Source organism: Poecilia latipinna, unplaced genomic scaffold (genome assembly GCF_001443285.1).
Source record: "Poecilia latipinna isolate Pla-1442-1.1 unplaced genomic scaffold, P_latipinna-1.0 Scaffold2592, whole genome shotgun sequence".
NCBI classification, from domain to species: Eukaryota; Metazoa; Chordata; class Actinopteri; order Cyprinodontiformes; family Poeciliidae; genus Poecilia; species Poecilia latipinna.
The window spans coordinates 33,593-53,873 of record NW_015115208.1 but is presented as its reverse complement, the minus strand read 5'-3'; the positions used below and the strand labels follow the sequence as shown (position 1 = coordinate 53,873).

The window sequence follows — 20,281 nt, the reverse complement described above, 5'->3', positions numbered from 1 at the left end:
AGGCAGGTGCGTGTGGGGGGGGGTGTGAGTGTGTGTGTGTGTGTGTGTGTGTGTGTAGGTGTGTGTGTGTGTGTGTGTGTAGGGGTGTGTGTGTGTGTGTGTGGGTGTGTGTGTGTGTGTGTGGGTGTGTGTGTGTGTGTGGGTGTGTGTGTGTGTGTGTGTGTGTGTGTGTATGGGTGTGTGTGTGTGTGTATGTGTGTGTGTGTGTGTAGGTGTGTGTGTGTGTGGTCCATTGTAAAACAGAAACATTTTGACCTTCAGCTGATTTCTGTTTTCATGAAAGCGTTCAGCGTTTCACGTTCTCCAGATTTATGATCCGCTGCAGGTAACAAACTTATTCACAAAATCAAAACCAGGAGGAAAAACAGAACAGAAACAAGATTCAGATTTTTAAATAAAACATTTCAGTGATAAAGCCAGTCGGTTTCACTTCAGCAAAACTTCAGTTCAGTCAGTTTAATGCTTCGCTTTCCTCCGAATCCAGAATTTATTTCACATTCAGTTTGATGTTCTAGTAAAATTGTCTCGTTCTATTTCTATATTTCTGCGACTTTATGAGTTTAACTGCGGAGAACCAGAACCACAGCAGATTCACAGTCAGCCTGGATTAAAACACAAACAGAGATTATTAATCCGAATAAGAGACTCGGAACACATTTATTTATCCTGGGTTCAAACAAATGAGAAAAAAGATTCTGTTTATTTTTCAAAGGATTTAATTTATCAAATGATAAAAAAATTAACAAAAAATTATTAAGGAGTAAAAATTCAACTATTATACGTATTTAAATGTGACAGCTTGATGAATCCCAGCAATGGCAGATATGCAAAGGTGAGCATCTGGGCAGAACCGGGCAGAACCGGGCCAAACTGGGCCGAACCGGGCCGAACCGGTGTCTGTGTGACTGGATGAGGCGCGACGTGGAGGCGTGATAAACTCGGCTTCAGAGTTTATTAGCACCATCCCCCAGCCAGCGCTAATCCCTGGCTGAGGGACGGGAGGACATGAGGACGGGAGGACAGGAGGACATGAGGACGGGAGGACATGAGGACAGGAGGACATGAGGACGGGAGGACATGAGGACGGGAGGACAGGAGGACAGGAGGACATGAGGACGGGAGGACATGAGGACAGGAGGACATGAGGACAGGAGGACATGAGGACAGGAGGACAGGAGGACAGGAGGACATGAGGACGGGAGGACATGAGGACAGGAGGACATGAGGACAGGAGGACAGGAGGACATGAGGACATGAGGACGGGAGGACATGAGGACAGGAGGACAGGAGGACATGAGGACAGGAGGACAGGAGGACAGGAGGACATGAGGACGTGAGGACAGGAGGACATGAGGACAGGAGGACAGGAGGACGCAGCACCAGATCTGGAAACTCTTTGTCATCATTTGGTTGAAAAACAACCTGAGCTCTTTTGGAGTTTGGATGGATAAAAATTGAGAAATCTTTCCAAAGTGATTTTTTCTGTTTTCTTTTTAAACCTCCTGATTGTTTTGTGATATTTGTGTGAAATAATCCTTTGAGTAGCAGAAGTGATGAGGTTCCTTCTTCATCGTGAGGATGATGATGAGTCGTTGCGTGCTGCTGCTGCATCAACACTTCAGTGAGATTATGATGATAAGCAGTCAGAGATTAGCATGAAACATGAGATTAGGAAGCATGCGATGGATCCATCTGCAGCCAAACGGTTCAGTTTCTGCTTCAAGGTCAGCAGAGACAGCAGCTTCTTCTGTTAGCCTCAGCTAAAACATGAAAACATCTTTCAGTCTCCCACATTTACAGGCTGGTTTCCCTCCTTCAGTCCGGTCGACCCGGTTCTACTGGAACCAGAACATCTGCTCCTCCTCCAGCTGCTGTGGCTCTGAGTCAAACCAACCTGTTCCCCTCCTGGCCTGTGGGGGCGCTGCACCAAGAACCACTGAAGGAAACGACACAAAAACCTCTGAAGACACTGAGAGCAACTTCCTTCTTCACCAGATGGAAACAAGATGGAGGCGTCAGATTTTAGCGGTTGGAGGATTTCTCTTTAGGCTGAAGACCAGGAGCCATTTCTGCTGCTAGCGCTAGGCTAGCACGTTAGCTTTGATTGTATTTACCCAGAATGCCCTGCGCTAGTTCACTTCCTGCTTTTGGAGGAGTCTCTGGTTCACATTCAAACTGAACCAGAGTTCAAACTGAACCCAGACAGAGGTTTGGAGGACCAGAGGACCAGAGGTCAGAGGTCGATTAGCACTCACACCTCACCAACCGAACCGGACTTTATATGCAGACGGACTGGAGTCATGATAAGGCGGACTGAGCCGGGCTGATTGGAGCGATGAGTCCTGAGGTTCTGTTACTGTTCTGACCTGAAAGTTGTTCATAAAACCATCTGGTCTCCAAACGGAGGCGTTGAAAAACCAAATCCATCAGTGATTTCACATCATTTCTCCACTTCAAGTTTCAAACTGGGATGTTTCCAGCAGCTCCAGTCTCCTTAAACTGGTCCTGCTGGGAACATTTACAGAGTCAGAAACATGAATATCTGCAGCTTTCATTAGAGCTGAAATGGACCCAAGCAGCTGCTCTGCTCCAGGCGCTCAAACTCATCTGCTGTTTCCATGAAGGAGTTCCTCTGGGTCTGGACTTCTAAATTTGTCCTACAATCTTCATCATGCTCCTCTTCCTCCTGCGGGCTTAACTCGTCTTTCCAAGCTGCAGCAGCGAGTCGGGCTTTGATGTGAAGCCGTGGAAAAGCTGCTGGGAGATGCAGAGACGTTTAACTGGAGGAGTTAAATAACTTCAGCCTCAGAACGTCAGACACCAACTTCACAGTTCCAGAAGTAAAAACCAGGAGAGGAATTATAGAAAATATAATAAACACGTCTCTGAAGCATCGATACAACCAAAACACACCAACAGTGTTTACCTGAAACCTTCAGTTAGAAAACCAAACCCTCCATGTCTCCATCCAACCCCCAAACTAACAAGGAAATATCAATGACCGACAGCCAGATTATTAATGATCGACAACCAGATTATTAATGACCGACAGCCAGATTATTAATGACCGACAGCCAGATTATTAATGATCGACAGCCAGATTATTAATGATCGACAGCCAGATTATTAATGATCGACAGCCAGATTATTACCCACACACACACACGGACTCAATATAATTGAAATTAAATAGAAATTAATTATTGAAATCATCGTCAACTAATCTACTAATCAATTAATAATTCACTGGAGCATCCAGACTCATTTTCTGGACAATTACACTGAAAGCAGAAACTAAACCAAAACTTAGAGTTTAGCTGCAGATTCATCTTTTGCTGGAAATGATCAGGATTCACTAAAATAACTTATTAACCTTTAGGCAATAAAATATTATTTTTATTTAATATAGAAATTGATTTGCATCTTTTTATGCATTTTTAATATTGTATAAAAAAGAAGGCTGAAGACGTTAAATGAAAAACCTGCACTGTGCCTTTTTTATCTGATTAATCAGTTAGATGTCAGAATAATCGATTAATATAATAATCAATAGTTGGAGCCGAACGCTGATGAAAGGAAGCAGAAAACAGACGGAGGTTAAAGAAGCAGGTGAGTTTTATCAGGAAATATTCATGTTCACTAAAAATAAAACAAAAACCTCAGAAAGGTTGTAGTTTTACCTCTGGATGTAACCATGGCAACCAGCACCCTCAGCCAATCAGATCAGATTTCATTTCCTCTCTGCCTTAATCTAGACACCAAACCATTAGAGTTCACCTGGTCAGAACCAAATCCAGGTAACTCCGAGGATGACCTCTGACCTCTGAAGCTTCAGAGCGAACAGCTGGAGCTGAACTCACCTGGAGGCTGCAGGGCCCCCTGCTGCTCCTCCAGCCCGGCTGCAGAGCCCCCCAGTGGCGCGGGGTCCGCCGGCGGGACGCACGGCTGCAGGTTCCGGTCCTCCCCGCTGAGTTCACGGAGCCTCCGGGTCCAGAAGCTCCCAGAAGCCATGACAGAAACGGATTAATCCTGAGATGGAAGAGACTTCCTGAAGTTCCAGAGGTAAAGCTGGAGGTGCAGCTGGGCCAATCAGAAGGGCCTAGTCAAAGCCCTGAGGTGGAAACTGAGGTCCTAAAAGTGAAAAGAATCTTGAGAGTGGAGGAAGGTTTCCTTCATCGCTGGTCTGGTCCAGATGGAGAGGCTCCTGCAGACTGAGGAGGAGCAGGAGGAGGAAGAGCGCCGCAGTGCAGGATGGGACTTTCCTCCTCCTGAAAAGATGAAGTTCAGATTTCAGCCGGTCAGAGTGACGCAGAGGCAGGAACCGCACCGCAAACACAGCGCTAAATCCGCAAACACACCGCGGCAGCGCCTGCAGTCCCGACTCCACGCTGGTCCGCAGACTGGCAGCCCGCTCGGTGCTGATGTCAGAGAGTCCCTCCTCCTGTCTGCGGGAACACCGGCGGCTCGGGGCGGGACTCACTTCATCCCGCAGCTGAAGGGTTGGAGCTGCGGGGTCGGGAGGAAATGCGGGGAAAGCCGCTTCCTGTGAGTCCGCAGCGGCTCGGATTTTAGGAATAAATCCATTAAATGTAAAGATGGAGGATCGGAAACGCTGCGGATTGGACCAGAACCGCAGAGGCTCCGGGAAAGTACGCACCTGATGACGCAACAACTGCGTCATCAGGTGGGTACTTTCATCCTGAATCTGCAGAAAGAAGAGAGGAGGAAGAGGAGGAGACTTCCGCTTCAGGAGGAAGGATTTCCATCTGACAGCAGGAAATCAGACTGAACCCATTCTGGAGGTTTTCAGCTGGAACCAGAACCAGAACTGGAACCAGAACCAGAACAGAACTGGAACCAGAACCAGAACAGAACCAGAACCAGAACCAGAACTGGAACCAGAACCAGAACAGAACCAGAACCAGAACAGAACCAGAACAGAACCAGAAACAGAACCAGAACAGAACTGGAACCAGAACCAGAACAGAACCAGAACCAGAACAGAACCAGAACCAGAACCAGAACCAGAACAGAACCAGAAACAGAACCAGAACAGAACTGGAACCAGAACCAGAACAGAACCAGAACCAGAACCAGAACCAGAACAGAACCAGAACCAGAACCAGAACAGAACCAGAACCAGAACAGAACCAGAACCAGAGACCGTTTATAAAACTACACTGTGAAAATTAACAGAAATAATTCGGATATTTAGCTCATCATGAGTAAATAAATGGAACTTTTCAAAGTCACCATGTTATTAATTCATTTATGAATATCAGTTTTAAATTAAATATTTAGCTTGAAGCTAAATGGTTAGCTTGCTACCTGGTTTACTTTGGAATCTGGTTTGCTAACTATCGGTTCGCCAAAGTTAATTTAAAATCTGCGTCACATCAACTTGGATTCTCCTCATCAGCGATAAACTTGGGCATCAATATCATGTGTCCTAAAACGGCCAGTTGTAGAATCTGTCGATAAAACCATTATATTAACAATCTGCATTCGATGATTACTTCTTAAACTAAAATGATACTGAACGTCTCTTCATATTTTGTAATTCGGCAGCATACAAATAAATAATGATTGATCAGATTGAGAAAATAATATTTAAGCACATTGTTGTCATCTTAAATCTAGCCATTAATTAACTTATAGGTGAAGGACAGAAAAACAAGATGGAGAAACCAGAGCCAGGTTTTGACCGAGTCCGAACCGGACCGACTGTCTGCTTCTCGGGTCTCAGCTGTGGCGATCAGAACCGGAAACAGAAACCTGAAGATCAGGAACTGGTTGACATATTGAATCTGTTCTCTGTTTGTAATGTGAGGCAACGCTTCCGGTAAAGCAGTAATGTTTGACTGAAAAGCTAATTAAGCACATTTTAACCTAAAACTACATATAAAAAATAAGAAACAATTTAAATTCAAAACTCTTTTTTGCTGTTAAATTACTGAATGGACATCTGAGCTCAACAATAAATATATTTATAGTTTTTAATCTGATATTCAGGTTCTTCATCCATCAGATGATCAGAAGTGTTTCAGGAAGTCCTGATTCATGGAGCGTCTTTAGAAATGTGGACTGTGAACGCTAACATTAGCTTTAGCTGCTACACATTAGCATTGAGATGCTATTTCAGGCTAGCATAGCTTCACTGATGGGGTATCTTCCAGTGTCCAATCAGATCATTTAGAAGCAGAAATAAACCTTCAGCTTCGTCGTTCATCGCTGGATGTTTTTTGTGCGCCAGGTTTACTTTTGTACCAGAAACATGAATTTAAAAAAAAAGATTAATTGCAATAAAAAATTTACCACATTAAAATTGATGCAGTTAATTGATTGAAATTAACAGGGTCCTGGCTTAAATGAAGGACACATTAAAAAATGGAAAATAAGTTAAATTAAAATCACATATATGATACATATAACAGAAAATGCAAATAATCAACAATGAGCTGGGGGCAATCTTCCTTCCATTAACAAGGTTTCTATAAAGGGGTGGAGTCTGTGAGAGTGGGCGGAGCTTAACACAATCAGACTAACAGAAGCTCAACAATAACGAGATTAAACTCAGATTGTTTCTGTGGTAAAACAGCAATCGATCAATTTGTGCACTTTTACAAAGTAGATTTGTTAATTCCTTTCAATTTTGAACAATGTAAATCCTTTAATTTATTGATGTGAAACTGTTAAATTAACAGGATTGTAGTTTTTCTCTGTTTTTTGCTAAAAGTCCCTGATGCTCTTAGCTGACTCCTGCCTGGGGCCGGCTCTGGCTGGGAGGAATAACTGGCCTTCATCGTGGCCTTCCTGTTCACACGCCTGGAAAATAAGAGGAGGAATAACAATCGTCTGGGTGTTTGAGTTGTGACGCACAGAGAGAGCGGTGAGATAACGAGCTGAAGCTGAGCTCTGTAGAGCCATGACAGGCTGAAGGCGGCGTGGAAAGCTCTCCGTAATTAGTGGAGAGAAAACACGTCATCTATAATTCACAATGTTTTCTGATACTGTAACAAGGTTTCCTCTGAGATCCGACAGCTGGAGAAACTTTCCAGCTGATGCAGAGCCGCTAGCGGTGAACTCCACAGATCCAGCTCAAAACATCAAACATCTTTACATCATGAATCAAAACAACAGCAGCTGAAAAAAGATTAGCTACAGGTCATGACACTGAACCAGAAGTGTTGAAGAAGAAAGCCTCTTGTCTCTAGAAACAAGATGGTGGCGAGGCTGAGGTTCACCGAGCTGCTTCTGCACCAAAGACAAAACTTCTAAGAATTTATTTGCATGACAATGATCCAATGAAAATGGATTTTCCCCCTATTTCTATCAACAAATTTACATGAAGACATTCTAATTACATTGTTCGTTTACACATCGAAAAGGTGTAATGCCCTCGCCTCAGCACTAGTCAGTGCAAGGTTCTTTGAAACTCAGTGCGCATGCGTAAAAAAAGCTTGGATGAGTAACTGTAATCCGATTACTGGGTTGAAATGGAATACTTGTTACTGAAAAAGGGGTCTAATTAAAGTAACGTGCTCCTGACAATACCACCAGTCAGGAAACAAGACAACCAGCGTGGATCCGGACCATTATGTTCGCCTCCATCCTAACTATTTTTGGTCTCTGGGACCAGAACCAGGAGGTTCTGTTGTTCAGGTCCACTCAGTCTCCTGTGTCCCGGTTCTGGTGGTGACTGCTGGAACCGACTGACAGTCTGAAACAGTCTGATGTTTTGCCACCAGGTCTTTGCTGATCTAACTGGGTTTTTCTCAGGAAAACAGGTCGGAGAATAAAATCAACCTGCTGCTCTGAACCGGATCAGGACAGATGTTCCAGAACCTGGAAACCAAATGATGAAGAAGGTCCATTTGGAGCAGCAGAACCTTTCCAGCCCAGTTCTCCTCCACTACATCTGAGTGACATAAAGTGAGATAAACAGAGAAGTTCTCCATCTCACATTGAAGATGTGTTGCATCATTTACAGCCTGAAGACGAGGCGAGGAGAAAATGGAGTCCAGTTTTTGAAGTGGAGCGACTTCTCCGTCATCCTGAGATCCACTTTCATCTCCTCCATCTCCTCTCAGCCTCCTGCTGCGTCCGGCGCTGCGTCTCCATGGTGCAGATCATTATCACGGCTCCATGCTGGGCCCAGATCACAGCTTCATCTTCTGACAGGAATGCAGAAACAGGCAGGAAGGAGCAGAGAGACGGAGGAGCTGCAGCTGGTGGAGAGTTTAAGCGTCACAATTTATTCTGTCAGAGCCAGAAACCTTCAATACAGAGAAGAATCAGCAGAACGTCAACAGGAAGCAACTCTCTGGGTCAGAAACACATCTGGAGGAAACAAGATGGAGTCCATCAGTCACAACAAACCTCCACTGGATTCCTCTACCCAAATATCAGAAACCTCAAAAACAACTGGAAGAAACCAGAAAACACAAGATGGAGTCCATCAGTCATGGCCTGGATGAAAACCAACATCCACTGGACCCTAACCTGTAAAACTTCCTGCTTCCTCATCAGGTAACGTCTGACTTCTAATTTTAAACAACTTTTAGGTTTCATAATTAAATAAAAATCCACCAAAAAAATAAAATAAGTAAATTACAAGGGTAGAAAAACCATAATCTTTAGAGCAGAGCTGTCCAAACTTTTTGTCATCAGGCTCAAAGCTGTCAGGTTCAGAGCACCTGAGAGCCACTTTCCTTAATTACTAAAGAAAAGATTTATTTTTAAATAAATTTGCTGTTTTTATCCCTTCAATGATATAATAAATAGATGATACTTTAATAAAGGAAAGTAGTCTGATTTTGGTAGGAAAAAAATCTGGGAAATTTGCTTAAATGACAGGTAAATATTTTCTAACACTGTTTTAAGGGTTTTTCTCATTTTTGGAAACAGGTTTAGCAAATTATAATCAATAAAAACAGAAACATTGTTAATAAAATACTTTGTCTTGTATGTAAATATATAAATGTTTATTTGTCTTTAAAAATGTTGAATTAGTTGTTAATTTCCTCCGTTCTCAAATTGTATTCTGAGGGGCCAAGCCACATCATTCAGAAGGCCACAAATTGCCCCCAAACCACACTTTGAAGATCACTGGTTCACAGGAAAACAGTAGAAAACATTCAAGAAGACCCGACATGCTACGAAAGTCGTGTTCGTCTGAACCTAAACCAGAAAACATCTGGAACTGAAGGATTATGAAAACATGCCTCACAAAGTTTCAGTCTCATTTGGTTGATTTCAATGCAGTTTTTATATTTGTAGAAATTAGAATCTGCAATCACAATAATAAAAAAAAATTATATTTCATTCTGTTTTTGTCACAGAACAAATAAATCGGACATCTGCTGCTGCGAAGGCAGGTTGTTACTGATGAAGCTGCTGATAGTGAACCGGGTCCAACCCGAGTCTCTGGTTCTGCTCTTCTGGTGATCAGATAAACGGGAGCAATAAACACGTTTGTCCCAGCGCTCCCTGCATTCCTGCACAAGCTGTAATAGAGTTTGGATGGATGAGAGGAAGATTGCATCAAAAACAGGTCTGTGTGTTGCTGTTCAGCAGAACCAGGAGTATCTGAGGAGGAGAAGCAGAGATGAAGGGCATCTCCTCCAACATCTGGCCCAATTTGTCCACCGTAGACAAACAACTGCTAGCATAGAACCAGATCCCTTTGGGGTCACCATGCCGACATTTTACAGCTGTAACATCAGAACCGGGTTTGGACTGTAGAGGTTCCTACATCTACAGTAAGAGAAAACTGACCAATCAGTGATTGTTCTGGTTCTGCTACATCTTCATCATCATCACCAGCAGACATCACAGCTTTATCTGAGACAATTCCCCCTTAAATGACCACTGCTCTCATTTTGATCCTGCTGCCTTCCTGAAGGAGCTTAATGAACCAATTCGTCTGATCACCTTCAGGTTGGCGTGAGCGGATGATCCGTCACGTTCCTGCAGGAATGATCATTTATTTTCTATCCTCAGATAATCCCTCATCGCCTCAGATCTGCAGCCTCCTCCAGCTTAATGCGTCCAGCTTCTGAGAGCAGAAATCAATACGGATGGCACCCACACACACACACACACACACAGATATGAAGCTATCATTTGTAACAGAAAAACAGGAAAAGCTCCTGGATCCAGAACTTCACCAGAACAATAATTCACTTTCTCTGGCTGCAGAACGTCAGATTAAAACTGATTTATTTCCTGCTGATAAAGTCGATGGAGAACCAGGAAGTTCTGTCAGTCCTTCCTATATTGACCTTCCAGACCTCTCAGCTCTTCTGGTTCTGCAAACCAGAACCAGAACCAGACATGGAGAAGCAGCATTCAGCTTCTATGCACCACAAACCTGGAACAAACTTCCAGAAAACTACGAAACAGCTGAAACACTGAGTTTTAGTGAAGATGCAGAAAATTCTCCAGTTCTTGGCCGTCATTTTTCAAAATATGTAAAAATGGATGAATGAAAAACGAATCATGGAGCTTCTTCCATATCCCAGAGGATTAGGGAGCGTTATGGGGGAGTGAAGCTAAGGAAATACAGAGATCCACATTTACAGCCTGACAGCAGAACCAGAACCAAAGCAGAACCAAAGCTGGTTTTTAAGCCTCCATTGTTTCCTGCAGCAGCTGGTGGAGGAAGATTTGACCAACCTGGAGGAAAGCAGCAGATTTCTGGCTGCGGTTGAAAGCTGTGAGTTAATCTGAGGATGGAAGGTCCAAATGGATCAGAACCAACAGCAGAACGTTTCCAGGCTAATTAAGGAACAATCCACTCTGACACATCCACACTCCCACAGGAACGGTTTATTTCACACAACAAAGAAGCAGCAGACAAATGAATCCATTCAGACAGAAAACGACGCGTTTATCTGTGGAATATTTAGATTTATTAAAATGTTCATGTTTCAGTCAGATTCTCACCATGTTATTCATAAAGACATAACTGTCATGGTTGAATTCAACTGAACATTTAATTGATACGGCAAATAACAAAAAGTCACATTTACCATCAAACAAACAGGGAGGAACACAAAACCAGTGATTCTGATTGTGAAATATACAAAACAAACAGTGAGGAGATCCTGGAGGGACTGATCAGAGTGAAAACATGTCGAATAACTCATTTTAAGTACAAGTTATTGAATGAGACACAGATATTTATTAATATTTTATCAGTTTTTTAGGGTGTTTAGATACGTTCTGCCAGTACCGGCCGTTTGGGAACATTTCTCATCTTGATCTGACCCAAAATGGAAACGAGCTCAAAGCTGCTTAAACACATTTAACTGATTTTGTTTTGGTTTGTTTTAAATGTGTGAATACAGCTTTCATGTTTTTCTGGATTGTGGCCCTCGTGGCTTTCCATAGATTCAACTCTCAGTTTGTAAAGACCAAAGTCAAAAAAGGGGCTTCATGTTCACATTTGCATTTCTCTTATTATTTAGAAACACAAACTTTCCCTCAGAGAAATTAATCTTTCTCCTCTTTTCTAACAGAGCAGAGTTTTGGCAGCAAAAAGCTTCCAGCTCTGATGTGTTCAGGGTCGGAGCGTAAACCAGGCCGACACCAGCTGGGCTTCTGAAGCTGCTGCACAGCTTTGATCACACACACACACACACACACACACACACACACACACACACACACACACACACACACACAAACACACACACACACACACACACACACACACACACACGAAAACACACACACACACACACACACACACACACGCAAGAACACACACGCACACACACAAGAACACACACACACACAAGAAAACACACACACACACACACACACGCAAGAACACACACACACGCAAGAACACACACACACACACACACACACACACACGCAAGAACACACACACACACACGCACACACCTACAAAAGCTCTGGCATGTTGTAGCGGTGCGTCGTGATGACCTCTGACCTCTGACCTGACCCTTCGGTTCCTCAGTGGTTCCTTCCAGCAGCTGCAGAACGTTTCAGGACCAGAGGACGAAAGTCTGAGACCAGAGAAACTCATCCATGTTTCTCTTTGGTGGCTTTGATTCCTGCAGCAGAAATCGATCGTCCAGCTGCAGCTGATCCACCTGAACGAAGATGAAACCAAAGCAGAGAAGTTTGGTCACAGAAACCCAACCAGAGGTCAAACAGAGGAACGGTGACAGAATGAGAACAATATGAAGAGAAAACTCACCAAAAACCAGACCTCCTGCTGCTTCACGTCGTTGTTCTGGTTTCCCCTCCATGTTTTCTCCAGGCTGCCTCTGGGGAACCGGCGTTGCCAGGTTGGGTTGCTTCCGAACATGAGAGCAGCTTTGGGCGGGTCGTTAAAATCTGGGCTGCTTTTCATAACATTTGCTGCATTTTTAGAAAAGTTTCAGAGTAAAATTCTTCCTAAATAGTTATCATTTTGTGGCGAAATAGACGAAAATGTTAATAAAATGTTATTATTGTACTTATTAGTTATTTTATTTTGAAATCTCTAGAATCTGACATCATCAATGATTAGTGTTGAGAATGAAAATCTCAATCGATGAATCATTACTGGTTATTAAATATCACTAGAAGCAGAAATCTCAGAGCAACATCATGAGTTAAGAACATATCACATATATATATATATCACCAGTAAAAGCCAAATTCCTTTGCAATCCCAGTTTGATCTGGTTCTGGTCAGAATATAATAAAGCCAGATCTGGCAACCCTGCAGGAAGTGCAGACGCTGCAGTGAAACAAGCTGAATATCTTTGATTTTATCCCTGACTGGTCCTGATGTCCTTCTGATCACATTAAATGACTATTAGCTCAGCTAAAGGTTAGCTTTAGCGCCATTATGACGATCGGAGGGACCTTAAGCTCGAGTCAAAGGTCAGCATGATGCTGCTGCTCTGTGAACCAGGCAGGAATCAGTTCATCTCTGAAGAGGTTTTTGTTTGTGGATTATTGCTGGGAATATTCCTGACATGCCTCAGCCTCCTGATGATTCCCTGTTTTAGGTTTTGGTAGAATAAAGTCAGGATGATTAAAAATTGAGCAGGAATCTGTTTGTGTTTTCTCGCTAAGCGCTGAAGTCCTGCAGCGAAGCAGCAACGTTTCGCTCTGACCTCCTTCCTCCCGCCTTTCCAGCCCGTTCAGCAGCAGCCATCAGTATAATCCCTCCTCTGCAGCGGATCGCTGTTTCCAACCCGCTGGCCCATCTGCTTACTGCTGCTCTTCATGCATTATTTCCTCACTCTGCAGAGAACAAGGAGGACCACGGGGGGCGGCGATGTTTCTACATCTGAACCCCTTCCAGGCAGATTCCCATCAAATGGGAGCTCTGAGAGAAAATTAGACTCTTTCTAAGTCTTTGTACTGCAAGGTCACGTCTAATTTCATATGGAAGCTTTTAAATGATTCATCTGTGGCCCAGTGAGTTCTGCAGAGCCGGGAACGTTCAGCACAGCAAACCCACCGCGATGCAGACGAGGCGGCCCAACAGGTGTCCAGGTCCAAACAGCTCAGCAGTGTGTGGAGATTTGGGGAGAGGCTCCGCAGCCAATTAAAAACCCGCCGAAGGTGTCGGATCTTTTATTAACGGAGCTCCATGAGCAGCAGGTCCTCCCTGTCCTGCAGGTTTACTGGCTCATGGAGGAAACCGGCAGACGTTTCACCAAACAGCTGAACCCGTTTCACATCACAGCAAAAGATCCAGAACAGTTCAGTCCACCTTAACCCGACTCCAGTCACTGACTGGGGTCTGTTTGTCTATAAACTCTGGTCCAGTTAATGAGGTGTAAACTCTAATCGACCTCCGACCTCTGGTCCTCCAAACCTCGTCTGGGTTCGGTTGAAGTGAACTCTGGTTCGGTTTGAATGTGAACGCCAAGCGGACCGGAGTCTGCTCCAAAAGCAGGAAGGGGACTACAGCGCAGGGCATTCTGGGTAAATACAACCAAAGCTAACATGCTAGCCTAGTGCTAGCAGCAGAAATGGCTCCTGGTCTTTAGCCAAAGACTAAATCAGGGGTGTCCAAAGGTCCTGGAGGCCCGGGATCCTGCATGTTTCAGTTCTCTCCCTGGTTTAACACACCTGGATCAAATGATGCTGATTAGAGGCCGAAGAGGAACATTGACAAGCTGAACAGGTTGTTACCACCAGGGAGAGAATAAAACCACTGGACTAAAGAGAAATCCTTCAACACTGAAATCATTTAGTTCCCATCTGGTGGAGAAGGAAGCTGCTCAGTGGCTTCAGAGGTGTAAAAGATGACAAAAAGAAAATTATTTCTGAAAGACATTGGAAAAATTCTGAAAGATAACTTTGAGGTTAATAAAAACTTTTCTAAAAAATGTAATCTAATGTCCTAAAAGACGTCAAAAAGGAAAAAGTTTTCACTCTGCAAAATGTTTGAGTCTAATAAAGTCTAAAATCTGGATATAAACGTTTGAAAATATTGTCTTTAAAAATTAAAATTTTGAGAATAGTTTGTAGAATCTCAATTTGAATCAACAAATTTATGTAAGATAAAATATTCAATAAAATAAATGTTTGCAGTGAAGATTCAAACTGTCCAGACTGAATTAAACCGTCAGTAGAGTCTGCATCATCCAGCCCTGAATTAATGCCACATTATTGCCGTTTCTCTGCATAATGTATAACTCCGCTCTGTCCTGCAGGCATGTTGTGATGACAGTCTCCATATTTATGACATATTAATGTTAATAATGGATCATTTTGAGCCCTGACTGCTGAGACTCGCTTCAATGTGGCCGAGAGTCAAAAAACTCCTCAGAGACAAAGATAAAGAGAAAACGGGAGAAATGTAACATGACATTTTTCATGTTATAAGTGAAATAATCTGCCAGTGGAGCCAAAACTTTTCATCAATATTGATGAATTATTGACTTAAGGATCCAATCTGAACAACAAACCGTCAGGAAGTTTTCAAATCCTCAGAGCAGCAGAAAAACATTTCTTCACTTTAAAAAAGGGAAACAAACAGAATAAAGAGAAACTAGAGGAAAGAAAGACTTCTTCTTCTTCTTCTTCTGTTGTCTGATTGTTTCATCTTAAAGAGATTCAGCAGGAAGGAGGAAGAGTCTGCTGCTCTTTGTTCTCCCCGCAGCATCCAGGCTCTGATGCTCAGCTCGGTCCTTTGTTCTCTATGGAGAAACATCCCACAGCGCCCCCTGCTGGCAGGTGCAGGTGCTGCAGCCTGTTGTGAACCGGATCCTTTGTTCCCGCTGTTGGGCAGGGAAGAAAGGAAACCGGAGCGGGATATTTGGATCAGGATCAGGAACCGTTACAATCCCAAACTCCTCCATCTGAAACTCGGTCCAGATGTTTTACCTCCAGATTAAATTTACAGATTACATCAAAGTTAAATTTTCTGCTTCATTAAAAGTTTTTCATTCCAAGCACAACATCCTCACCAGACGTCAACCAGCTGTTGTTGCATTGAGCTAAATATTAAACATTACTGGAAATGAAAGGTTCATGGTTTTGGTTTTCTCCATTTATGACAGATTTTTATTTTCCAGCTCTCAAAAAAAAAAAAACACTCAGATCTGTGAATCTGTTTACAGGATTCAGGTAAATGTCATCCAGTCCAGAATCTGTTTTTCACTCAGCGTTTTGTTCCTCCAGTCAGGGAGAAACCAGAACAATGTGAAGCAGGACGAGGTTTCCAGGTTCAGTCCATGACCATCAGAGACGCTGCAGCGCTGGCTCAATGCAGCAGCATTACTGCTGAAGGAGACTTTTATTCTGAAGGCTGTGGTCTCCAAACAGTAGCTGGGACCTACAGGTGGATGATGCAGGAAACAAACATTAAAGCAACTATTGAGAGACTCATTTCCTTTCAAAACAACATAAAAATCATCATAGAATAATTAATTAGAAAATGTCCAGGCAAAGTGAGAGCAGCAGGCGGCAACGATCACCTGAGATAAACTTCTCAGCTCCAATTAACAGTTGGAGAAACAATCACTCTGGTTTTCAGTCTGTCTAGTCAAAGTCTGGTTTGGTTGGTGAGACATGAATTGACCTCTGACCTCTGACCCAAACTCGGTATGGGTTCAGCTGAAATGAACTCTGGTTCAGTTTCATATGTGAACACCAGGCGGACCAGAGACCGCTCCAAAAGCAGGAAGTGAACTACAGCGCAGGGCATTCTGGGTAAATGCAACCGGAGCTAATGTGCTAGCCTAGCGCTAGCAGGAGAAATGGCTCCTGGTCTTTAGCCAAAGACTAAAGAGAAATCCTCCAACCGCTAAAATCTGACGCCTCCATCCATTAGGATTAGATTAGTTTCCATTTGGTGAAGGAGGAAGCTGCTCTGCTCCACTGGTTCTTGGTGCAGCGCCCCCACATGGTGAAATAAAGGCTGAAAGAGATACTAGTAATGCGTTTGATTCTGTTAAGCTACATATGATATGTTGTGTTTCAAGGGTTGAATTTAGCCCTTTAGCTTCTGCTAATTGCCACGATGTTATACTGCTTTAGCGTTAGCAGAAATAATGTTTATGATTAGCGCGTTAGCGTTAGCAGAACTGACTAATAGTCAGGGCTTCCCACCACTGCATGTGGCTGTCATGATGCTAAAGCTAACAGATTGCTATGAGTCGTTAACATCCCCTAATAATCCACTAACGTCACTGGCTGCTAAGCTCATCCTTGAACAGTTTGTCGATCACACACCGAGTTTCTTTCATCGGATTAAAATTAGAACAAAGACTCAAACCTTTATTGCACAGGTTCAGGTCATGAAGCCTGTTTCTAATCTAATTCAGACAAGAATATCAGTGTTTCTGTTTCCAGATTAGCAGGAGGCAGAGCTACAGCTCGTAAAATGATCACAAGTTTCCAGAACAAAAGGAAAAACGACCTCTGCCACCTTGAACCATTCCTTATCATCTAATAAAATCATGGACGACCCCAGAGAGTCCCTCGTTAATGGTGATCATCTCCCCTCACCCTTCCTGTCTTATCCCGCTCTGCAGCCCACCAGGACGCTTCAGGCAGAGAGAGCCGACCCCCTGCTGCTCTCAGGAAGCTAAAGGTGCATCAGCAGCAAAGCTTTGAAGACAGATGTCAGCTTACGACAGAGTCGGGCCAGGCGATGGCCCCCACCGGGAGGCTTAAGGAAAATCCCTCACCAAGCAACAACATCTTTTCTGAACAAACAACCTCCCAGCTGAGCAATGCCGAGTTTCCTCTGAAAGAGGCTCTGATCAAACCATAAAACACCTGAGCAGGCAGCAGTTCGGCCCAAAAAACATATTTACACGTTGAAAAAGCTGCAATAAATCTGAGCTGCTGTCACTGGAGGAGACTTAGTGGGCATTAACCTGCCCTGTGGGGATTTGATTAGACCATTTCTGGTCACGAGACGGACCTTCAGTCACGGAAACGTGTTAGACGAGTTACTGCCGATCAGTGTGAGGAGGAACGGACACGGCTCACATCGTTTATCCCTAAAGAATCCGATTTCTGCTGCTTCCATTCAGGGAACTAAAATGTGTCCATAGTTTCCAAAGCCTCTGCAGTCTGAACAGGCTTATCGCATCTTATCCAACTTTTTCAGCAGTTGATGTGAAACATGGGTCAGAATTCAGAAGAATCTAAAGAATGTCTGGAAGTGACGATGAGGAGATGACAGCAGTCAGTGAACGCATCACATCCCAGCCGGCCTCTCCTGTTTGGGTTAAACCCAGTGAGAGTCGCACTGCTGCTGCTTTTACGCCTCTGAAGCCAACATGGCGGCTTCCTTTGTTCCGCAGACTCATCGTCAGGACATGATCTGCCCTTTATGTTGCAGTCATGATGCTTCTCGCTAACAATGAGACGTATGTCGGCTTGAAATTTCAACAAGCCCAGCATGTTTCTACATTTACACGCCGGGTCCGGCTGGCGGGCGCATCTGGTTCTGTTGGGGAACAAATGGATCTGAGCCGAGTCAGCAGAAACCTCTGACACAAACAGAGGGAGACGTCCGACCTCTGCTGCCGTTACCATCTTTAGATTGTTTTCCTGCAGGAGGCCAGGCTGATGAAACGCTAAAACTACAGTCTGATAACAATCGACACTCAATAAAACTATTTACCAAAATAAAACACAGATCTGCTTAGCAAGCAGTACGTTGTTTGATACAGTGGCACAAGCTAACTTTTCTAGTCACATGATTAGCATGTGTAGCATAGCATAGCATAATGTGGTTATAATAATAATAATAATAATAATAAATTTAATTTGTACTGCACTTTTCATTAGCAAAAATCTCAAAGTGCTACACAGTGCAAATAAAATCATAGATAAAATCAACATCATAAAAATCATGTGGAGGCAGAATAGGCTTACTTAAATAAAAAAGTCTTTAAGCATAACTCCACATAACCTACTTACCAACTTAAAATGAAAACTACTGAACATTATAGATTACAAATTCCCTAGCTCCCATTTTCTCCTTTATGAAAAATTGTTTTTGTGCAGGTTTTTCTCCTCTTTATTAAACATAATGCACATCAACCTGCCACTAAGACTATGGAGGAAATTAGCTGCTTGGCTAGAATCTCATGTATTTGCATGTAAATGTTAATTAATATATAATGTCCTGATTTTAAAATATAAATCTGAAACCATCAACAAACAAGGAGATTATCAATAATGGTTGTAAACGCTAATCTATGTACACATGATATGAACAAACCGACAGTTTAGTTGATATTAGTTAAATATTTTTGTTTTAGTTCATTTTTTGCTATAGTAGTAGTTTTTGTTTTTTTCATTCTTTGGCCAGTTTTTTAGGTGCCAAATCCAAAAAGGTCGAATCATTGCAGTGTGATTATTTATGCACTGATTGAGTAGAAACTGTTTTCAAAAATGTATTCAGTTAAACAACCAACGTTTGCCATCACGTTACTGACTAGCGTAGCATAGCATGAAGTAGCATGGCGTAGCACAGCATAAAATAGAACAGCATAAAATAGAACAGCATCAGTGGTGGAGAAAGTACTCACAAAATGTACTAAAGTAAAAGTAAAAAAGTACTGGCTTTTAAAAATACTTAAGTATTAAAAGTAAAAGTACTTGCTGAATAATACCTAATCGCTAATATTAAGTGAACCGATCGTATTTAATTGTAATACATTAGAAATGTGCCATTTTAATGAGCAATGCCACAGATAAAACATGTTTTTATTACATTCTGCAACGTCTTCCCTCGTGACAACAAGCTCTTGTGAAAACCTGTGTTTTGTTTAGCGCTGGCTCGTATTTGTTCCCAGTACTCGCGCGATCCCAACAAGTGAGTTTAAACATCGATAGAGAGTGAATATTCGCGCACATAAGAACATATTTATTTAGCTTCCAGCATTTGCAGATTCATTTATTTCAATGTGGCGTCGTCTTTCTCTGTATTACGTTGTAATACGTTTGTAAAAGTACTCAGCAGAATAAAGTTTATTTATAGTGGCCTTGTCTGCCAAAGAAAGAGAACCAGGACCAGAGCAATCCATTTCTTTTGTGTAAAACCTTTTATAGAGCCTAGTTTTTTGTAAAAATTAAATGTAAAAAAAAAAAAATAATAATTTATTGAGGCATAATGCAATTTCTATTTGTTGATTTCTGTGAATGAGTCGTTGGCCTGAATGTTCTGAGATTAAGAATGAATCCATTTGATCCTCTGGCCGTTGTGCCAGGCCTATTTCAGCAAGAAGCACCAGGCTGTGAGAATGTACTCTCCTCTGGAGACTGGGAAGAAAGTTATGCATCTGACCGAATGCATTTACCTTTGTATAGTGGATTCATTTTAATACATATTACTGTTATTCTCAGTGTTGCAGCGGCCAAGTGGAATATCTGGTACGACGGTTGCTTTTTCTGTCTTCCATTGTAAATGGATGTGTATTATATAAGATATATGTTAACAGCATATTTATGGTAATTAGGGACCATATGTGAACAGCACAATTGCATATATAATACTGTTATGTGTGTACTGGATGTTATCAATGACTGTTTGTGACTAGTCTGAATTTTAATGAAGCCAACAGTGAGGGAACTGTTCCCTTAGGGTCTTCAGAAGGCACTTTAACACAAATCATACCGTTATGGAAAAATATATTGAATAAAGTCTGTTAAACGGGGAACAAATAGTTTATTTTCTATCTTTTCATTCACATCTAAATAAAATTACACTAAATGTTTTTGCTTTTTTGGTCTTCAGAAGGGCAAGCTGGTAAGACTGTTATTGGGTTATTTT

The 20,281-nt window shown here is 42.6% G+C and overlaps 1 protein-coding gene across 1 annotated transcript in view; it reads right to left on the bottom strand.

Annotated features, from left to right (window-relative positions):
- Positions 1 to 4,149, bottom strand: part of LOC106938435 (phosphatidylinositol 3-kinase regulatory subunit gamma) — an 85,564-nt gene extending 81,415 nt beyond the window's left edge. Inside the window, exon 1 of the mRNA XM_015020478.1 lies at positions 3,861 to 4,149. Within this exon, the coding sequence (XP_014875964.1) occupies positions 3,861 to 4,011 (151 nt within the window). The 5' untranslated portion in view covers positions 4,012 to 4,149. The remainder of the gene's footprint in view (positions 1 to 3,860) is intronic.
- Between the last annotated feature and the right edge of the window lie 16,132 nt (positions 4,150 to 20,281).